The sequence below is a fragment of the Cyrtonyx montezumae genome, unplaced genomic scaffold (assembly GCF_038088225.1).
Source record: "Cyrtonyx montezumae isolate F1298 unplaced genomic scaffold, pur_monq_1.0 scaffold_11, whole genome shotgun sequence".
NCBI classification, from domain to species: Eukaryota; Metazoa; Chordata; class Aves; order Galliformes; family Odontophoridae; genus Cyrtonyx; species Cyrtonyx montezumae.
The window spans coordinates 2,815,611-2,836,500 of NW_027071837.1; the positions used below are offsets into that span (position 1 = coordinate 2,815,611).

Consider the following 20,890-nt stretch of genomic DNA (forward strand, 5'->3'; position numbering starts at 1 on the left):
CTAGCCAGATCTAGCTGGGAAAAATTAGGCTTTTCACCTGGACCTGCTGGAGGAAAGTGTGTAACTGGAAGTGAATGCCCCGTGGACGCTTCTCTGGATCCAGAGAGCTGCTGGTGATCCAAGGGCAGTGATGGGCTCCAGAGTGCTCCTTTACTCCTGATGGCTTTGACAGATTTTCCTCATAGTGCTCAGGAGCTGTGTAACAATGGGAGGGAAGTCTAATTATCTGCTTCTACATGAAAATAAGCCCAGCAGAGAGGAATGTGAAAAAGCAGACCTCCTAATGGGGCTTGTGCTGGTTTGGAGGTGCTTCAAAAACAGCAGCAGGCGATAACATCAGTGTCAGGGTGGGAAGTAGTGGACCTTGGTCCTTCCCTGCCACACAGTGAGTGCCCATACTCAGACCTGGGGTGAACAAGTTGAAGGGCAGCCAATTCAGAGAGCAAGTCTGAAGGTGGGCCTTCGCCTGCTTGATGCTATGCTTGAATGGGAAGAGCTGCTGTCCCATGGAAATAAAGCTGAGTGCAGGTATTTACTCTGCAGGCATGAGAGCCTGCTCACGTCCAGCACTGCAAAGCAGTGCCTGCTCAAATCCTGCATGCACCTTCCCTCCTGAGCTAAGGAAGCAGCTCGCCGAGGTGCTGGGGTTGCCTCTGTGCTTTGCATGCAGGTGTGCTGTGTTGATGCAAAGAGCAGGTAGCAGCAAATTCACTTCTGGACAATGGTGTTTGCAGCCTGGATTTGCTGCTGCCGAGGTGCTGGGCACAGTAGGCATGGACGTGACAGCCTCCCAGTAGCTGTTGTTACCAGAATGATGCCCATGGCCACATGGGAAGATGAAGGCCTGGCAAGGTGTGGTTTCAGCCTCTGAGCGGTGGCTGTCTGGAAGGCAGTTGCCAAATTCAAGTCTCTGTGTTTCCTGATGTTTGCCAATAACCACACGTAATGAGCGAGTGCTGTCTTGGGGAGGAAACTGATGAACAAAACAGTTTCAAGCACACACTGGTGAAGGACAGGAGAGGATGGATTGCTTGATTGGATTTCGCTCGAAGACCGTCAGTCCCTCAGCTTCCCTGTCTCCCCAAAAAGCAGCAGTGTTTATCTTGGAGGAAACCCCGGACCAACTCTGCGTGCCACAGACTCTCACTTCTTCTTTCTGCTGTCAAGTTTGAAGCTGTTGTCTGCAAAACCCCAAAGGCTTTGCCTGGGCTGGACCAGAAAAAGGAGCCAGCAGAGCTGCTGGGTGTGCCGCTGCCGCGTGGGGGTGGGTGTGCGTGTCCATCCTTCTGTCTCTTGGCATCTCTGGAGCTTGCACCGTGGTGCTGGGTGGGCATGGGGCCCTGTGGGGTTGGCTGAAACACTTGGCAGAGGACTGCAGGGGTACCCAAGAGCCTGGCTGTCTGGTATCTCATTCCTGAAGCAAAATTGACACTTGCTGATTAGTGGTCAGAGATGTGCAAGTTCTGAAGTATTTTTAATTTACTAACGTTGACTGATTTGCCTTCTCGTGTCTGGAGCCTTTGTCATGAAATGACAGCAAAACCACAGGTCCCTCGGAAAAGGGGAATGCACACTGGGTGAGTCACTGCTCCCAGATGGGTCCTATCTCCTTTTCTTTGTCTGCCTTAAACAAACGGAACAGGGACTTTTTAATACATTTTTGTTGACGCTTTAATGTGTCTCTGTGTTTGCCTGTTTGGGTAAATAAGCTGATGCTCTTAATCATACAGTTGTAGAGATATTAGAATGGGGTGAGCCTGGGAGGGACAGAGCAGCTCAGTTTTCAAGCGAGTGCAGAGCTCCTAAGAAAGCAAATTCTTTCACTTGGATCAGAAGCAAATTCCAGCTCTGTTTCTGTTGGAAGAGTCCGACTCGCTGTCAGGAAGTATGTGGTTGCTGCATCCTTTTAAAATTGGATTTAATCCTCCATCTTTCAGGGAGGTGTGCAACTGTTCTGTTTTCCTTCCCACCTTTCCCCTGTGTGAGATGCAGCTCCCAGTGCTGCCCTCTTGGGATTGTGTTTGGGGACCCTTTGCACGAATGGCAGTGTCTGGAGCTGCTGTCCACTAAGTCAGCCTGCCCAGAGGCCCCAGCTAGCTCCTGGCACTTGAGGCATCCTTCCCATGGATGGAGCATCCTTGCTGCAGCTCGTCTGCAGCTGGCTTACAGCTCTGGAAACACAGGGGCTGGGATGGCTGGATGTGACCTGCCAGTGTCATGGTTCTGTCTGTAGCACAAATAAACGGGCCGAGTCAGTGGCTGTGGTGTGTGTAGAAGCTATAAAGCTTGTTTACACAGAAACATGATACAGCTCTTATCTGGGGAAGGGAGTTGATATTAGAAAACCCGAGATCTGCTTATGGCAGCTCTCATCTACAGCAAAGTGAGGGCTTCCAAGCCCAGCGTTGGGCTGCACGCTGCCAGCTGTGTGCTGTGGGTAGCTGCTGCTGCACGGCGATGCTGAGGAGCCCCATGTCCTCTTGCTCTGTGCCCAAGGGATGGAGGCAGGACTGGGGTAGTGCTGAGCAGGAATTGCTTCCTTAAACTCAGTTTCTGTGCACATGAACCGGTGGGCCTTCCCATTTACACCTTTATACCAGTGTACAAAATGGGTGTGGGATCACCTCCTTCTGTCATCTTTTGTTTCCCTCCTTCGTTCGTCCTTCCTTCTCCTGCAATGGGTCCTGAACCAGTTTGTCTCTGGCTGGTGTGGCGTGTCCTGCCATGCATGAGGGCCACAGCGCTGGGTCTGAGTGAGACAGCTGATGTGTGATGGCCAGTGCCACGTTACAAAGAGATTTTATGTCCACGAAGACAAAGCCGATTGTGTAAAAATGCGACTGAATGAAAAACACAATTCTGAATGCCCTTCACTTAGCTGTTAAAAGAAACAAAGCAGAAAAGTGCAAAGCTTTCCCAGCCTCTCCATCACTGTGTGCCAAGTGGAGGTGTAATCCCTTCCTCTGGGGGAAAGAGGGAAGGAGGGGGGAGCAACCCAAACAACACAGCCTGCAGCCCTCCAGCTAATCCTGCTGGAAGCTCCCAGCCGGTCTGCTTGGAGCTTGCTGTGGCCTGCTGACCTTTTCCTATGCTGTGTTGTTGTATCATACTACACTTTCCCCTTTCCAGACTGTACTGAGGTCAGGTGTCTGCTTTTTCTTTATCGGTTTGAGCTGAGAGGAGAAGGAGAGAACGAAGAAAGCGATGGGAAAACAGGGATCTCTTTTACATAGACTTTCTAAGATGAGAAGCATAGGGACTGGAAGGGAAATGATTCTCCAAGTGAAGACCCACGCTGACATCAACTGCAGGGCGTATCCAGAGTGTGATCATTCACTGATAAAGTCAAACAATGCAGCTTTTATTTTATCTCTGATGCTCATTCTGCTGTTACAGATAGGAGAGACAGCAGCAAATTAAGCTCTGATAAGGGGTTAGGTACTGATGCTTCTGGAAATCCCTTTTTGAGGGAAGACCTGATGGTTTGAAAATGTAAATGAGGCTTAGGCAACAAGTGGTGGGGGAGGCTGGGCTGAAGTTTTGGAGCTCAGCCTCTCCTGCCAGGTGATGCTGTGCATACCCAGAACTGCTGCTGATCTTGATACCAGCGTGTTTCTGCCATTGTGAAATCCACCTTTGGTAGTGTGTGCTGAGCTCACTCAGAGCTGACTTTCTTGCTGAGCAGCTCCTTTATCCCCTGGAAAAGCACCCAGGTTTTGGAGGTCCCGAGGATGGAGCTGCAGGGGGAGCTGGCTCACTAACAGCAGAGGTCTGGTGGCTGTTAAAAGTTTTACTATGGTGCTTTTTTGCTCCATCAGCCCGACCAGGTTTTGCAGTAGTTCTTCCTCTGCCCTGTTCTTGTAGTACAAGCCCAGTGAAGAAGGTTGTTGTCCTGCCTGCAGGTGCTCGGAGTTGGGCTCTGCTCAGCTCTCCTGTGCTCTGCAGTGGTGCAGCTTCTTGGTGCCTCTCCCTGCTGCTGGCACCCACGGGTGCTGCGTTCCCAGCGTGCCACGCCTGCCCATCACTCTCATCTCTAACAACTTCCCTCCTTCCAGACTAAGTGAGGTGTTGCAGAAAGTGATTACTTACAGCGATAGGCAAACTTGTGTTCTTAACCAAACAAGCGCTTGTGGAGAGGCTGGGAGCTTCAAACAAAAGAGGCTTGCTCATCGTAGCACAGGCAGTGCTGAATCCCAGGCCACGTTCTCACTCCAGCAGCAAGATCCCTTTGGGATCCTCTCTTCTGAAGGTCTCTACTTCTGCGTTCGTCCTTTTGCTCGCAGAGGAGCAGGCTGTGTCTGTTCCCATAGGCAGAGGAGGAAACCTTTTAGTCATTCACTTTGTAGCTAATGAAGTGAGAGCTGGAAAGTCTTGGGTTGCAAATCTCTTTGGAAATTGCATCGAGTCTGCCCACATCCCCATTTTAAAAGCTCTGAGCTGTATCTATGTGAGTGCTGGGCTGTGTTGAGCAGCACGCACCTATTTGTTCACGAGAGGCCACTGCACGAGGTTTGTTCTGTTTGCACATCCAATAAATCACCGATTTCTCTTATTTGTATTGATCAAAGTGCCAACATCAACTACTGCTGCTTTCACAAACATCACGGGAAGGGGACATGGGCACATCCCTGGCATTTTACCATCCCTATGGCAATACCTGTTCTCAGGGTGGCACCTAACTGGAGTGTGGGTAAGAGGATTATGGCACATATGAGACTGATTTCAGGAAATCAGTGTTTATTCAGTTTTGTTGTTGCAAAACAGTCTGTTTCCTTTGGGCAGACGGTATCGGATATGCTACTTATGCAAAAAGACCTTCTCCAAGTACTGTTCAGAATCTTTGTTATTTGGTTTTGGTAGTTGAGTGCTTTTGGGGGGCAAACGGGCAGGCAGAGCCATTCAGTAGCTCTTGTATTAACATTTAAACTCTAGGTTTGTGTTGTTCAAAGCTGTGAAAAATCCCTGGATGTGGGAACTTCTCCCGAGTGCAGCACACACCTGCAGTGGGTGCTTTAATGTGTGCAGAACTACACAGCCTGTAAAATAAATACACAGAGCTAAACATTAACAAAGCTAATGGGATTTCTGACTTGGTAAGGAGCTCGTTTCCCATCTTCCAAGTTTCGCATCTATTTCTCTGAGAGGAAAGGCAAATGTGACTTTGAGAGTTACGGTGGCCTTAGTACTGCTTGTTGTTGTACTGCTGTTTGAGTGCAGCTTGGTTTCACACAGTGCCTTTTTCTCTCTTTAGGTCCTCCCTAAATCCATGAGATGGCTGTCACCATGCAGATCTCCAAAGACGAGCTGGAGGAACTCAAGGAGGCCTTTGCAAAAGTTGGTAAGTGGAAGTGATGAGAAAACCTTGCTGTGTCTGCTGCATGCTTGGAGTGAGTTTCTCCCACCCCTGGGAGCAGCAGGATGTGGGCACTCTCCATGCCCAGGAGTTGCAGCTTGTGCGTGTCACTTCTAGCCAAGGAGCACAAAGGGAAGGATGTGAGCATTGTGTCACTTTGGCCAGGCAGCACTTAGTGTCATAGAATCATAAAGGCTGGAAAACGCCTCTAAAGTCAACTCATCCAACTGTCAGCCCATCACCACACCGCTTCAGGTCTTGGTCCTGGGAGTGCTGGTTTGGGCTGCTTTGGCAGAGTGGAAACATAGGTGCAGCACTTCTGGTGTGTGCAGGTGAATTTGAGGCACCAAGTTTGGTGTGCACGTAGCAAAGCCTAATTTAGTAGCTGCATACCTGGCCATCATGTGCGGCGATGATAAAATGCTCTGTGGGCACTGAGCATTGCAGTGCTCTCTGGTGCCTCTGTGTCACCCCAGGTCCCACCTCCCTCGTGGTGGGCAATGCTCAGGGTTGCTCTGCCTGCTCCCCTGGGCTGGTGTGGCATGAACCCATTGCAGGCTGCTTGGGGAAGCTTTGATGGGCAGAGAGCTGACATCATGGAGATAAATTGGTTTCTGTTTGTTGGGCTTCCTCATAGGGCTTACTGGAGGGTGGGAGGGAGGGGTGGGGTTGGGAGCAGGGTGGCAGCAGCAGGCTGAGGTCAGAGTCTGCAGCTGGGGATGGGACTGGGCGGGAGCAGGTTGTGCAAGCAGGCCAACCCCCAGTCCCCTCCCAGCTGCACATCTCGAGTGCTGCCTTGCATCCGATCAAAGCTCTGGCTTGCTGTTAATTCACAATCTGAAGCAGCAGTAAAAGTGGATTTCAAAGGTTACCAGTTTTCATGGAGTAGTGGTAGGATGTGAAGGAAGTCGTATTTTTGGCAGTTTGCTCTCCCGTTTTTCTCTTTCCCCGGGCCTTTACAGCAGGTGGAAGTCAGCTGGCACAGAGGGAGGAGAGATGTCATCATGCTTCTCAATGCATAATGCACTTCTGGATGCAAATGTTGTTGAAAGTAGGGTGCAGCCCGTTCTGTCCTGGGATAAACTTAAAACGATTAACCTGGCTGCAGTGGAGTGGCTTTTTGTCAATAAGTGTGTGGGAAAATCATCAAGGTTGGGTTGGTTGGCTGCCTTTGCACTGGGAAACCCACATCAGATAGGGATTTGTGTGAGGAAACCAGCTCACTTTTGGGGAGGTGGGTCTCTGTTCAGTTGAAGTGTCAAAACTTAAATAACAAGAAATGTGGTAATTATCCATTAGCATATACCCACAGGTGTGATGAGCTCTGCTTTTCCTTTCCAGCAGCCTTTGGTTTGTGTGGTTTAGGCATGGCACAGCCCACAAACACTGCTGCGGGAGGGCTGGCGCCTGTCAAGAGCATCTTTACTGCTCTCTTTTGTCCCTAAAGAAGCCATCTCTGCCCTGTGCTCTATAACTGTCTAGGATGTTATAAGGCACTGAAGTCAACTGCAGCTCAGACAAGCAGCTCCCAGCATCCAACAACCAGAGGAGCTGAGCAATAAGCAGCAGGGCTGGCAGGAGCGTTTCAACATCTGACAAAAGTAATTATTATTAGATGGGGCATCACAACTGTCCGTGCTTTGAACGGTCCTCGTGGTAACGGGGGAATTGGTGCTTGCCCCAAATCTCAGCTGAACTCTGAGCTCCTTCAGCAGAACTGCTGTGCTCTTGGCCAAACAGTGGCCCTGGGTAGAGAAGGAGCAGCAGTACGGAATCTGCAGTCTTGCTCTGCTTATTTGTCTTCCTTCTCCCTGTTCCTAATAAGCAGAGATAAGGATCTTTTCTGGAAACACTAAGCACTTAAAAACACAGCGCAGCCGAACATTTTGTGCTGCAAGGTGGTAAAACAATGCTCCCAAACACTAGCTTATGGTGAACGGGGATCTGCAGCCCTGCTCGAGCATCCTGCTGAGAGCGTGTGTCCTTAAAAGGAAATGTGTGGTTACTTTCCCCTCTTGCATCCTGTTATTTAAGCTATTTTAAGGACTTGTCTGGAGGAAGCTGAGCCAGAGCTTGAAGCAGCTTTTGGGTTTTGTTTTTCGTGGCTTTGCTGTGCCACCTGCGTACGGGCAGAAGATGGAGCCATACATCACTGCAGTGACCTTTGGCAGGTTTAGCACGCTGGCACGATGCATCTTTCAGTGGAAATAGGAAACTTCAGATGTGCTGTAGTTTCCTTTCCATCAGGCGGATTATAATGAATCCAGGCTGTAGCTTGTCTGGTAAAACAATTTCGCTTTCTTCCATTAGTAATTCTGGGTCGTATGCCGAGGGGTTTTGTTTGGGATAGCTTCTATTCTGACAGCCTCTTCAACTATTGGATACCATTTCAGAATTTGTTAGGAGTGGGATTTTAGACCTCCTGCTGTCCAAAGGCTGGCCCTGTTGCAGGACATCCAGCAAAGCACCATATGGTGGACCAGCAGCAGCACTGAACACAATTACAGAGCTAACTGGTGCTGCAAAGGTGGCTCTTGTAATGCTGCTACATGATATATTAACTGTGTTTTCAGAGGGGGAGCATGAGTAGAGGGGTGGCTGCCTTGTGGGATGGGGTTTCAGGCCTATTTGTCGTGCTGACAGGGCAATGGCATAATGCCTTTTTGACATTTTAGGGAAAGAATGGGACCAAATTCCACAGTGGGCTCTGCTGCCTAGCCAAATCCATGGGCTAGCACATCCAGCAGGCTTTAATACTTAAATGTGCCTTTCTGTGGCTGAGCAGCTAGAGCTTGACATGAAACTGTCTTTACTGGAAGAACTCTGACTTGGTGTGGGGTCTTGTACCTGAGCCAACAGACCTGCTTTGCTGGTAAGTCCCCTCCCAAAGTGTTCGGGATGTAGGTGTCTTTTTAATCTAAGAAGTAAATCAGTGACAGCTTGTTCCCGGGATGCTGTGGAAGAATAACTCCTAAAGGTGGGTGTTTGAGATGTTAAGTGTTGGAAGAACTGTCTGGAGACCCAGGGGTTTTGGGTGCATTAAGGTACATTTCTCACCTGTAGGAGCTCTTCCAATTGGTTCTGTTATGATGTAAACTTTCATTTTTAGGCGGTGAGCTGATGGGAAGGAGGGATGAACAGGTGTTTCTGGATTCACCTGTTTATTTGGCAGCGTGGCAAGGGATTGTGGTTGGTTCAGCCACACATAGGCTCAAGCAAGGGGTGTTGGCTTAAGTCATGCCAGAGGTGAAATTAAAATTCTATTGCAGGTTCATAGGCCCTGGAGATTAGCAAGTCCCTTCTTTTCCCTATCTGTTTTTTGTTTTGTTTTGTTTTGTTTTTTGCTGGATATGTGATAGGAAAAAGATGCATATTGTGTGGTTAGATCTAGCAGTAAGAGAGAAAGCTGTAACGGAAGAAGCTGTGATTTATCTGCAGGGGAAATAGTTTGCTGATGACATCTCAGACCGGACTGTTTAATAAAGCTTGCCTTTGTAAGCTTATATTATTTTGGAATAAAATTCTGAAACTGAAGGCCAGACAGCAGCCTGTTGCTATCATTAATCATCGTCCCTAACCACTTTAATTCATCAGCACTATTGTAAACACTGACGTTTCATGAAGTAGTTTAATGTATTTATTAATTGACTGGACTTGATGTTGTTCTTTAGTTTGAGAGCTAGGGACTGTTCCTTTGGACATCTGCCAGTAAGCATTTGAATTTCACTTTCTTGCTAACTTCTGAAAACAGTTTTAAAATCCCATATGGATGTGGAAAATGAGGAGGGCTGGAGAGTGGTGGTGAGGACATGCTGCTTGCTGGAACGCTTTTGGATTTTCTTTTGTTTAAATACAACTTAAAAACTACTACTGACACATCATTAAAAGGAAATTGACTTTCAAAATCTGCTAGCAAACTGGACTTCTGAGCCGCCCTGACTCTTTTCCTTTATTGTAGAAGGCGTCTCCCTTGAAGCATAAATACCCACCCGAGTGGCTGCGGTGTGAGATTCCCTTGGGAACAAAAGTCAGCATTGCTGGGGCTGGCGTGGCTCTCCCATGGTGCAGACTGTGCACTGCAAGGGTTTTTGGGGAGCAGAAGCTGCTGCTTGAGCTCAGTCGAATCCTGTGGCCTTATGGAGAGCCTGCTGCCTTATAAACAGCACTCAACCTGTGCCTTTCCATGGCTGCAGCAAAACCTCGCTTGCCTGCAGAAGGAACGGGGCTGCTGGGTTTGCACTGCGTGGTCTGTAGATGTGACAGCAAAGCTCAAGGTTTGCACGTGCAGAGAAAGAAACAAGCAAACCGTGCAGGTGATCCCAGCTCACTAAGCATGCAGTGCTGCTGTGTCTCGGTAGTTGGCTGAATGCCACTGCAGAGCATTCGTGGGCATCACAGAAAGATCTGGGAGCATTTGTTGTTTTTTTTTTTTTTTGCCGGCGATAAATGGAGAACATCATTATCAGTGTGATTAAAGAAGTAAATGCAGAGCTGACTTAATCTTTTCAGTTCAGAATGCAAGAACGTGCTGTGTTTCGTGGCCTTCTATTTTTGATGCAGAAACCAGCTGCCGTGCAATTCAGATGCAAAAAGTGACGCTCTGGAGATGATTTATGGAAACGCAGATGTTCTCTTGCGAAACTTTTAGAGCAGGCTTGGTCATGTGTGCTGAGATGGACCTTGCTCAGCTCTGCCTGGGAGCTGCCATTGCACAAAGCCAGGCTGAGCTCGTGGCACGCACTGTGCCCCTCACTGAGGGTGAGCTGTGTGCCCTGAGCTCGTGCTATTGCTTCCTGGGTGGTGTCCTTTGAATGTATGCTTCTTGGACTCTGTGCTTTTGGTGTGGGTGTCCCACTGTGTGACTGCATCCTGCCTAAACGCTGTGTCTGTGGACATCCATCCTCATAAAGCACATTTGAGCACGGGATTGGTGTTTCTGCCCCACTGTGTGGAGCTTTTCCTATTGGTGTGTTTCTAAATTGCCTTCTTCTACCACTTTTCTTTCCCAGACCTCAACAGCAATGGGTTCATCTGTGACTATGAGCTGCATGAGCTCTTCAAGGAAGCCAACCTGCCTCTCCCTGGGTACAAAGTGAGAGAGATCATACAGAAGCTCATGATTGACAGCGACAAGAATAAAGATGGGAAGATTAGTTTTGAAGAGTTTGTCTATGTAAGTGGTATTTCTGAATTTCCAGCCGTCTGTTGGGTAGCCTAGGGGTCTCTTTTTAGACAAAGCCAAATAAACAGTCTGAAAAGGATTGACCTTGGCCTAATTCTAGTTTTCTTTCCACAAACAGATTGCTTTTTGAGGATTTGCCTCATAAAAAGCAGCTCTTTGGTCATATAGAGATTTCTACAGTCTTCTGTGCTTTTATTTTCAGGCTGTAGATTTGGGCAAAGAGGAAATGCATTGTTTTTCAAACAAGAAATAACAAAAAAACATTTTTTTTCCTTTATGAAAAGTCCATTGGAGGTTAGAACTGTATTTCCACGTGGGGTGGCAACTGGAAAAAAGCCTTCCAGTTCTCCAAGCTCAGAGGATTAACTGGAAGCTACTCTCTTTTTCCAGGCATGTGATGAACGCTGGTTTTCCCAGAGAAGCAGTGTAATTTCCTTTGTTAATTTAACTGGACTGCGTGTACTTGCTAAAGATTTGAGAGGGCACTTCAAGGCACGCTTTGAAATTACTCTAGATGGAGGTGTAGGAAAGTTCAGATCCATGTGTTGCCTTAGAAGGGAAGAATGGGAGTAGGAAGGTGGGAGAAGCTGGCAGATGGGTCTGACCTTCAGAAATCGGTCAGATTTTATTATTAACTTGCTTTATTTTGTCTTCTCAAAAGGACAACGCTTCCTCTGACGTGCTGGTTCATTATCCATCTCTTCATCCTTTTTATACTCTGACTGAACGTTGGAAGGATAATATCATAAGATAGGTGTAGAGGAGCTGTTCTCCTCCTGCATTTAGGGAACTGTTCTCGTGTCAACTTAGCTACACCTCTTTCTGTTCCTTAATTGTTTTCAGACCCTCTGAACTTTTGAGTTCGGAGTCAACTAGTAAGTTGGGGTTTGTTTGCAGCTTGTGAACACTTGCATGCTGGGTGCATGGTTCAGCTGTTGGTTTGAACTGGTCCATAACTCTTAACTTTGCCCTGGAGAGGAAGAAATAAATCTCTTCTGTCAGACTTGAATGGTACTGGTGATCAGGTAAGCGTCAGGAAAACGTCTTACAGGCAGCCAGTCTGTAAAGCAGAAGCAGAGGTTAGTTGTAGGATTTTTATGAACAGAACTGTTGCTGTTTTCCAACTCAGCAATTCTGCTGGGGTTTCTGGTACCAGGTAAGACGTGAACCCCCTTGAGGCTGGGGTCAAGCAACTTGGTGTTACCTCAGTGTTAAAGCATGTGTTTTCAATGAAGCTGTGATATCTCAGTACTCCTAAAAATACACGAACATTTTAATTTGTATTTTCAATTTGGTTGGAAGCAGCTCACTTAAGTTTTGAGGGAATTACAATAGGCTTCAAAGCATTCAGTGTTTGAATGACCCTCATTCAAAGGTCATTCATTGGACCTTTCATTTGTTTAGTGCTTTCTCAGTTCTGTGGGACCTCAAAGCCACTGATGGTAACGTGCAACCTGCAGAAACCACACGGCGTAATCCTGCGCTAAAAGAAAACTTCTTCCCTGAAACACAGGGCATTCTGTCAGCTAGTCTAGGCCTGATAGGAAAAGCCTGATGTGTTGTTACAGGTTATTGCAGATTAGATGGCATTGACAATGTACTGTGTCGATGTATAGTGACTATTTTTGCTGTTTCTTGGGGGTTGTGGACGAAGCCTTGTGTGTGAACGAAAGTCACAGTCACGTGAGCACCTGGCTTACACGGAAAGGTTAAATTTGCACAACAGCTTTGGTCCTGTGGAAGCTGCTGCATGCGTACCTGCTCTCATATTGCAAAGTTCTCACTTTTTTTTTTTTCTCCTGGCCACGTGAAGTCTACGTGGAAAGGTAAATCTGCGTGTGTTAGAGTGTGGGTCAGCTCTGCCCTCGTTGCATTTAATCCCACAACAACTTTGCTGGGCCCTTCACGTTTGCTGACTGTACCACAGCGTTTGCTTCAAAGCTGAGAAGCAGAATATAGCTTTTTTTTTTCTTCTTTTCCATTTTATCTTTCGCAGCCCCCTCATTTTACAAAGGCAGTTTTTGTCTGTCTAACAGAGCCCTTTAAATTGTAGATATTCCAAGAGGTGAAAAGCAGCGACATTGCTAAAACCTTCAGAAAAGCCATCAACAGGAAGGAAGGCATCTGTGCCATCGGGGGCACCTCGGAGCTCTCCAGTGAGGGGACGCAGCACTCGTACTCAGGTACATCTCTTGGCTCTCTGCTCTTCTCTTGGGTGAGTGGAGGCAAAAAAAAGCAGATTTCTGCACTTCCTCCAATAGCTGAGTAATGACAGATCGAGATGAGCACAGGTCAGGGTAATGCAAGATAAGCAGCGTGTAAATTAAACGTGTGCTTATTTGTTTTGTTAACTGTGCGTGCTGGTGGAGTCCTTGTGTCACATTTGGACGTGGCTAAGGTGTAATGGGTAAAAGACAAGAACATGCTGATAGGTGGAAGTTAATTTCAGGTTTTATTTTTATAAGCTCTGCGTATCCCATAAAATAGTGACAGTGTGTTTTTTCCTGGGCTATTGTACGCAGTTCTGGGAAAATCTTTGCTATGTTGTGAAGAAGCCTGTATTAAATTTGCATTAAATTGAATTAAATCTTAGAGGAAGAAAAATATGCCTTTGTAAACTGGATAAACAAAGCCCTGGAAAATGATCCTGACTGTAGGCACGTTATTCCAATGAACCCAAATACAGACGACCTGTTCAAAGCAGTGGGAGATGGGATTGTGCTGTGGTAAGTCATGATGGCTCCTGACTTTAAAAAAGCAAGCGACCAAACAAAATAAAGCCCCAAAATTTCACGGGTAGAGGAATTTCCATTGCGTGCTAGGCTGGTTTTGCGTGCCACTGTTTGCACAGTGTTGTTTGTATGAAGAAGTCACCCAGGCTTCACTGTCTATGTGTGGTGTGTCTGCTTTGGTACAAGCTTTGCTTTACCTTGCAGTATTTATTTCTGCAGTTTTAAGTAATTCCAATTACTCAGGCGAAGACTGAACTGAGTAGGAAGTTCACAATATAAAGTAAAGACGTGTTGTGTTTTCTGTTGACTAAAAATCCATTTTGCTCACGTGTTCCCCACAAAGCTCTCAGCATTTGCACTTTTTTGGTGCAGTATTTCGTGTCAGCAGTAGTATGTCTGTACAACAGGAGGAAGAGTGTTGTCTTACTACACTGCAGCAGTTGACAACATAGCAATGAGTCCTCAGTAGTTCAGTGACTGCATTTGTGAATAATTCATGTGCTCTTTTTGCTCCAGCAGCTGAGATCAATGGTAGCTAGGAAGATGTTTAAGGTTTCAGGCTTAGCTATTAGTTTCAGATACATTCCAAATACATTCTTGATAACATAAATATTAACTTCTGATTTACACAATCTTGATTTAGAAAAACAAAAAAGCCAAAAACAAAATAACCCAGAGGAGATAAAAGGAGATGTGCTGTGGTGAGCGCTGTAGTAGTGCAGCAACTTGTTGTGATTAAAAATTGGATGTTGTTCAAATATTATTATTTTTCCTCCTGACAGCAAAATGATCAATCTTTCTGTTCCGGACACAATTGATGAAAGAGCAATTAACAAGAAGAAACTCACACCGTTCATAATTCAGGTATGATACAGTTCTGTGTGTTAGCAGAACTGCACGTTCAGATAGAATCATGGGAAACTCAGCACAGCTGCCCAAGGAATTACAGTGAGAATATGGAAAGGAAAGAGTTTTATAACTTGCATTGAATTATTGAAGGCAGTTTTGTCCAGTGCGTAACTGGCAATCACAGTGCTATGAGTACATTTCAAAAGACAAGAAAGATAACTTGATGACAACATGGATAAGGTGGCTGAAATGCTGTTCCCACCTGTGTTGTGGCAGTGGTTAGATACAGTGCTAACTTTCCAAAACAGCACAGTTATTGGTTTGGACTCTTTGGATTGTTTCACAGTAAAGCAAGTTGCTTTTGCACAGATGCCCACACGTGCAGGTGTGTGGATACCCTAACACTTCTCCAGCCATGTTCTTGTGGATGCCACTAGATGCGACCGACTCAAAGGGTGAAACTAAATACCAGAGGCTGAAATTAAACCCTCGTGCCTCCTTCTGTTCTTATTGATTCAGCCTGCTGCTGGCAGCTCCTTTAAAGCTTCAGCTGGGGGCAGCTGGGAGGGTTTCCTCCGAGCTGTTGGAGTGAGGACGAGGGGGGATTCCCCACTCTGCCAATGCTGGATGAGAGGCAAAGTGGCATCTCCCTGGGCTTTGTCTCACCTGACTGTGTTGTCTGCAGGAGAACTTGAACCTGGCGCTGAATTCTGCATCTGCCATCGGGTGTCATGTTGTCAATATTGGTGCCGAGGACTTGAGGGAAGGGAAACCCCACCTGGTTCTTGGGCTTCTCTGGCAGATCATTAAGATTGGCTTGTTTGCCGACATTGAGCTCAGCAGAAATGAAGGTAAATGAAGCTCTAAGTGATAACTTGCAGAGCGTGAACGCCGACTTGCCCCCATGCTGTCGAGGGGCTGAATGTGCTGCTGTGGCCTGCGCTGCTCGTGCTACCACCTCTGGTGCCATCACCTCTTCCCTCCCCTCTGCTGAAAGAGGAGAGCTGGCCGTCAGCTTCGTCGAGGGCGTGCGCCAGGCTGAGTGCCCACCAGCTGGTTTGTAGCTGAGAAGTTGGCTTGCTTGGGTGGGTTGTGCATGTTTGACAGTGAGCACTGTTTCTTTTGTACTTGGCTTTCGTAGAATGGCTTGGGTTGGGATGCACCTTAAAGCATATCCAGTTCCAACCCGTGCCGTGGGCTGGCTGCCCCCTCACTAGTTCATCTGCCCAGGGCCTCATCTGTGGCCTTGGGCACCTGCAGGGATGGGGCATCCATGGCTCTGGGCAGCAGTGCAGGGGGTGGAGGAAGGCTTCATCTCCTTGGGAATGCATTTGCCATGACTTTATTCTCCTCAAATCTTGCTGTGGGAACGTCATGCTGCAGCAGTCTCACTGTGCTTGCTCGGACCTTTGCTGAAACTCCTTCCTTCTATTCACAAGTGTTTTTCTTCCAGCACTGGCTGCCTTACTTCGTGATGGTGAAAACCTGGAGGACCTTATGAAACTATCCCCAGAAGAGTTGCTCCTAAGATGGGCGAACTTCCACTTGGAAAATGCAGGCTGGCACAAAATCAATAACTTCAGCACAGACATCAAGGTACTGAGAGCTCTCCTGGCCACGTGTCTGGGAAAAGGCTGGGAGTTGCCAGGGCTGTGTTTGCATGCCTCTGTGAGGCCTTAATGCAGGACCTTTCTTCACCTTAATGCTCTAGACAGTAGGTTTAACAGAGCTTTCCTTAGCAGGACGTTTAAGATACCATTATGCTGCCATCTCTTGCCTTGAAACTGTGTGAATGTTTCCTCCCGTGTTAGTGGGATCCTGCTGCACAGCTGCTGTGTGTTTTAATCAATGGTGTTCTTCACAGATTTTCAAATGTTCTTAATTCTATTTTTCTTAAATGAAAATAGTTTTCTGAGGGTGTGTAAAAAGGGCTGTGCTGCAGCTCACACAGACAGGATGCAATAATGAGTTGCATCCCTGGGGAGAGTGACTTCCACGTTCTCTTTGTGGGTGGTGGCACTTTGTCCAAAATGTCAGAGGCGTGGGAGAGGAAGGGAGATGAGACCCCTTGTTCTCCACACCCAGCTGAGCAGGGACGTGAGTGGGGAGGCTCACAGATGGTTTTTCAGATGCATGGGGTGATTCTCTTCTCACCGTTTGCAGTAGTGAGAACCAGGGGGTGATGGCTTCTGGTCAATGGGAGATTTTTGCAAGCTGACCCCATCAAGTTTCTGGAGCTTATTCGCTTGGCTAACAATTGGGAGGAAAAAAAGGACAACTGGAATGGATTCTGGGGTAGAGGCCCTTGGAAAAACACACACCAGAGTGTGCAGTAAAGGCAGAGTTCAAAAGTTAAAAACCACAATTATTCACCCTAAATATTTCTAACCTCTCCCCTTTCTGTTTTCTTTTCTGCTGCCTGGATTTCTGCCATCATGCTCTGCTATTGTCTGTCAAGCTTACAGATTTTGGTAATTCAGTAAAGGTACATAAGCCAATTAGATGCGGTGACTTGGTACAGATGAGCTTGAAATGAATTGTTATGGTGTACTGACTGCTGTGCAGGAAACCTGAGCTTTATTTTTTTGCTCCTTTCAGGATTCTAGAGCTTATTTCCACCTTCTCAATCAAATTGCACCTAAAGGGCAGAAAGAAGGAGAGCCTCAGATCGATATTAACATGTCGGGTTTCAATGTAAGTATCCAGGCTGTTGTGTCCTCACGCTGTACAACTGCTACTTGTGACCCTGTAATTGCCCTCATGACTTCTAGATAACCTGGTATCTTAGTTTCAAGTGTGTGTAAAGTGTCAGTGGGCATGTGCACACCTCAGGTATGTTTTATATGAGTGGCTATTGCAGACCTGGTCACCGCCTGCCAACTAACATGAATAATTGAGAAATATTTTGCATTTTTGCTTTGGTTGGGGGCATACTGAATTCTGCCTCTGAACCATTAATTTAAAAAGAATGGAAAGTTGATAAGCTTGGAAAGGGCTCTGCTAGGAAAAGCAGACACAAACTGGGACAAGTGTATTAGCAGCAGGAGGGATTCATGTGGACGCTTCATCTCTTCAATTGCTGAATTGATTAGCAACTGATGCCTCGTGAAGGCGGGTGGAGTGGTGACTCTGCTCCTGCAGCTTCCCATCTGCTTTGCAGCCCGATCTCTTCCCTGACAGCTCTTGTCCCTTGTGTCTCTGGCAGGAGAAGGACGACTTACGCAGGGCAGAGTACATGCTGCAGCAGGCAGACCGGCTCGGGTGCCGCCAGTTCGTCACGCCGGCTGATGTGGTCAGTGGTAATCCCAAACTGAATCTGGCCTTCGTTGCAAACCTCTTCAACAAGTACCCAGCTCTTACCAAGCCTGAAAACCAGGACATCGACTGGACTCTGCTAGAAGGTGATGGCCCTATCAGGCACAAAATTAGCAGGAGGGAAATATCCTGAGTGAGTGCTTGTAGCACAAGAGGCCGTGCCCAGCAAAGGCATCTGCTGACCTAACACCTGTGATTTGAGGTTTCTGTGCTGCAATGGTTGTTTACTCATTTTTGGCAGGTGAGGAGGGTGCTTGAGGGCCTGTTTGGCTGCTCTGGATGTGGAGGAGCGCTGCCAGTGGCCTGCTGGTCCCTGTGCCAGGGCTGGGAAGGTGGTTTTGCAATTTCCTGCTGCAGACTGAAGCACCTCACTGATGCAGTGAGATGTTTATGGCAGCACAAATTCCTGGTGGAACTGGGATAAGGGTGTTAGGTAGCTTCACGTGAAAGACATTCTTGCTCCATTTTCTTGCAGAATGTACACAATTCATGCTGGCAAAGCTGATCAGATACCAAAACAAGATCAGGGCAACGCTCTTTCTTTGAAAAAGTTATAGTGGAAATAATGATCTCTTTCCACTCTGAGCTATGCTGCTCAAAACTCCCCCTTTTGCAAGGAGGAAGCCCCTTCCCCCCATAGCTCTGAGCTTGCAGAAAGTTTCATGAACACTCTCTTTCATTTAGGAGAGACCCGTGAAGAACGGACCTTCCGTAACTGGATGAACTCCCTTGGTGTGAATCCCCATGTAAATCACCTCTACGGGTAAGTGTTAGGCTCCTGGGAGAGATTCAACTTAGATCAGACAGGAGATGTACCCACACCACTGTTCTGCTGCCCTGCTGAGGGAAGAGCTTGAGAAAGGGTGTTAAGAGTAGGCAGTGCTCACTGCATCTTCCCTGCAGCCCTTAGCTTAGGGAATTCCAGTGCTGGCACACCAGCAATTGGTTTTAGGGACTGAAGATGGTTTGTTTTCTGCTCTCCTTTGCAAAGTTTTCTGCTCCCCTTAGTACACTGAATTTCCAGTGCATATACAGCTTGAGCAACAGGGCCTAAATTCACCTAATTTTCAGGCTTAACCAAATCATCCTAGTTCAGAGGCAAGGTATTCTGGACCCCTGTGGTCCATGGAAAGAGGTGACTGCTGCTGGATTTTGTGTAGTAAATTTCTTTTCTGGATCTGTTGCTAGTGTTATATGAAAACCTATGTTAGCTTAGCAGCTAGCCAATGTAAAACATAGAACATTTCTTCTGCAATGAAAATCACAAAATGTTTTCCTCTTAGGGTTATTAAAATTGCAGCAACCTGCAAATAGTCATAATTATCCATGATGTAGCAAAATCAGAGCATACTTCAGCACTTACGTGTCACGTTTTGTTCCATTTTTAGTGATCTTCAAGATGCACTGGTAATACTACAGTTATACGAAAAGATCAAAGTTCCTGTTGACTGGAATAAGGTTAACAAACCTCCATACCCTAAGCTTGGAGCAAACATGAAAAAGGTAAAGAGTTTGGATATAATTTCAAAGAAGCCCTGAGCACTAGGAGCGGAAATAAATGTAAACTATCTAGAAATTCCTATTTGAGGTTTCCAGTTGAGCAAGTGTATTTGTGAGTGATTATTCTTTGTGCTCTTTTCCTGTGTAGTTGGAAAACTGTAACTACGCTGTTGACCTGGGAAAGCACCCAGCCAAATTCTCCCTGGTTGGCATTGGAGGACAGGATCTGAATGATGGAAACCCAACGTTGACGCTAGCCTTAGTCTGGCAGTTGATGAGAAGGTAGGGCCTGTCTCAAACACATAAACCTTTCGATTGCAGTACTGAGCTTGTGAAGATTGCTGCCAGGAGGGCACTGCAGCAGTGGAACAGATCACCCACAGAGGTTGTCAAGCCTCTGTCTTTGGCTAGGTTTCAAGACTTAGCTGGATAAAACTGGCACGGCTGGTCCTGCTGCTCATGGGAAGCTGCAGTAGAGACCCCCGGAGAGCCCCCAGTGGATCTGTGTGCATGCTGCTGCCTAGAGTGGCCTCTCTCACCTGCTCAAGGCTGACCTGCATGTAGGAACCCAAAGCAGGAATATTTACCCAACTTCTCTGCTCCTGTATTTAGTAGAAAACTGTGAGATCCAATGCTGCTTCATAATCCCTGAATTGGAATAGGGGGGAAGGAGAAACGTAAGAAAAATGAATATTAACTTTAAACCGTTAATTAAGTTGATATCCTTTTCTCATGTCTTTGAATTTTTCCAAATGAGATGACCAAGAACATAAGCTTTATCTGCAGTCCTGTTGTATGCCATCTCCATATGTAGTAGTAGAGGCCAGAATACTAACAAGTGAATTGATCCACATCTCTAGGAAGTGTGCATTACCCCTCTGAGCAAATTGCCAGTGCGCAGTTTTAAGAGCATTTTGAGCCCAGGCAGTTTTGTGAACCTTGATTAGAAGACTTGAAAGGCTGAATACTTTAATATAAATCCATGTTTCAGGTAAGATAGATGGCTCTTCCTTTTTCTGAAGGGGTAAAAATATGAAATAATAATTAAAAAAAACAAACAAACAAAGCTGAGCTGAAACTGTGACTTTGTGCTGCCATGGGCTTGTGTTGGCACTTGTTGCATCCAGGCTGTCTGCTTGCTGGATCTTAGCCCAGGCTCTAAGCCTAATCTTGTTCTCTCTGCTTGTGCTCAGGTACACACTGAATGTCCTTGAGGACCTGGGTGATGGTCAGAAAGCCAATGATGACATTATAGTCAACTGGGTAAACCGGACCTTGAAAGAAGCTGGGAAGTCCACCTCCATCCAGAATTTCAAGGTGCAGGTTCCCCTCTTGCAACCAAAACAAGACAAGATCCGGTCTGTGCAGGGAACAGAGTGGCTTTGGACTGCTATAGAGGACTCTTTGAGGGCTGTCCATAGTGGGGGAATAGTGGTGGGGCTAGTGAGCTGGTGGGATAGCAGTTGGTGTCTAGGGCAGTGATGGGGACTGAGGTGCCATCAAGTGTTGAGTCTGGAGCTGGCAGATGTTTTAGGCATTGTCCCCTGGGGTCTGGTCAGTGGGATGGATCTGCTGCCTGTAAATGCTTTACAGCCCAGTTACAGTAAATTGGAGTCCTGATCTCATGTTATTACCAAAAGAGAAGCAGCACTTTGGTTTCCCTGGTGGTCCAGATGGGAATAATCACTCACAGTGCTGCTTGGAAATAGCTTGTTTAAAGCTTGTTTTGTTGCACATCACAGAGCAGTTGAAGTGAGGTGAGAAGTACATTTCAGGATTAGATATTCATCTTTATTTCTCTGCTTGTACCCTCCAGGACAAGACTATCAGCACAAGCTTGGCAGTTGTGGACTTAATAGATGCTATACAGCCTGGCTGCATCAACTATGACCTTGTAAAGACTGGTCATCTATCAGAAGATGACAAACACAATAATGCTAAGTAAGTCTGTCATCTTGA

The 20,890-nt window shown here is 46.8% G+C and overlaps 1 protein-coding gene across 3 annotated transcripts in view; it reads left to right on the plus strand.

The window, feature by feature from the left end:
• Nucleotides 1-20,890, plus strand: part of PLS3 (plastin 3) — a 44,095-nt gene that overhangs the window by 21,082 nt on the left and 2,123 nt on the right. For all 3 annotated transcript variants that reach the window (XM_065729398.1, XM_065729396.1, XM_065729397.1), the window contains 14 exons: nucleotides 5,252-5,338; nucleotides 10,363-10,526; nucleotides 12,589-12,718; nucleotides 13,129-13,261; nucleotides 14,050-14,131; nucleotides 14,802-14,967; nucleotides 15,570-15,712; nucleotides 16,715-16,810; nucleotides 17,322-17,517; nucleotides 18,116-18,194; nucleotides 18,820-18,934; nucleotides 19,080-19,213; nucleotides 20,125-20,248; nucleotides 20,748-20,872. In XM_065729398.1, the coding sequence (XP_065585470.1) occupies nucleotides 5,272-5,338; nucleotides 10,363-10,526; nucleotides 12,589-12,718; nucleotides 13,129-13,261; nucleotides 14,050-14,131; nucleotides 14,802-14,967; nucleotides 15,570-15,712; nucleotides 16,715-16,810; nucleotides 17,322-17,517; nucleotides 18,116-18,194; nucleotides 18,820-18,934; nucleotides 19,080-19,213; nucleotides 20,125-20,248; nucleotides 20,748-20,872 (1,754 nt within the window). In that variant the 5' untranslated portion in view covers nucleotides 5,252-5,271. The remainder of the gene's footprint in view (nucleotides 1-5,251; nucleotides 5,339-10,362; nucleotides 10,527-12,588; nucleotides 12,719-13,128; nucleotides 13,262-14,049; nucleotides 14,132-14,801; nucleotides 14,968-15,569; nucleotides 15,713-16,714; nucleotides 16,811-17,321; nucleotides 17,518-18,115; nucleotides 18,195-18,819; nucleotides 18,935-19,079; nucleotides 19,214-20,124; nucleotides 20,249-20,747; nucleotides 20,873-20,890) is intronic.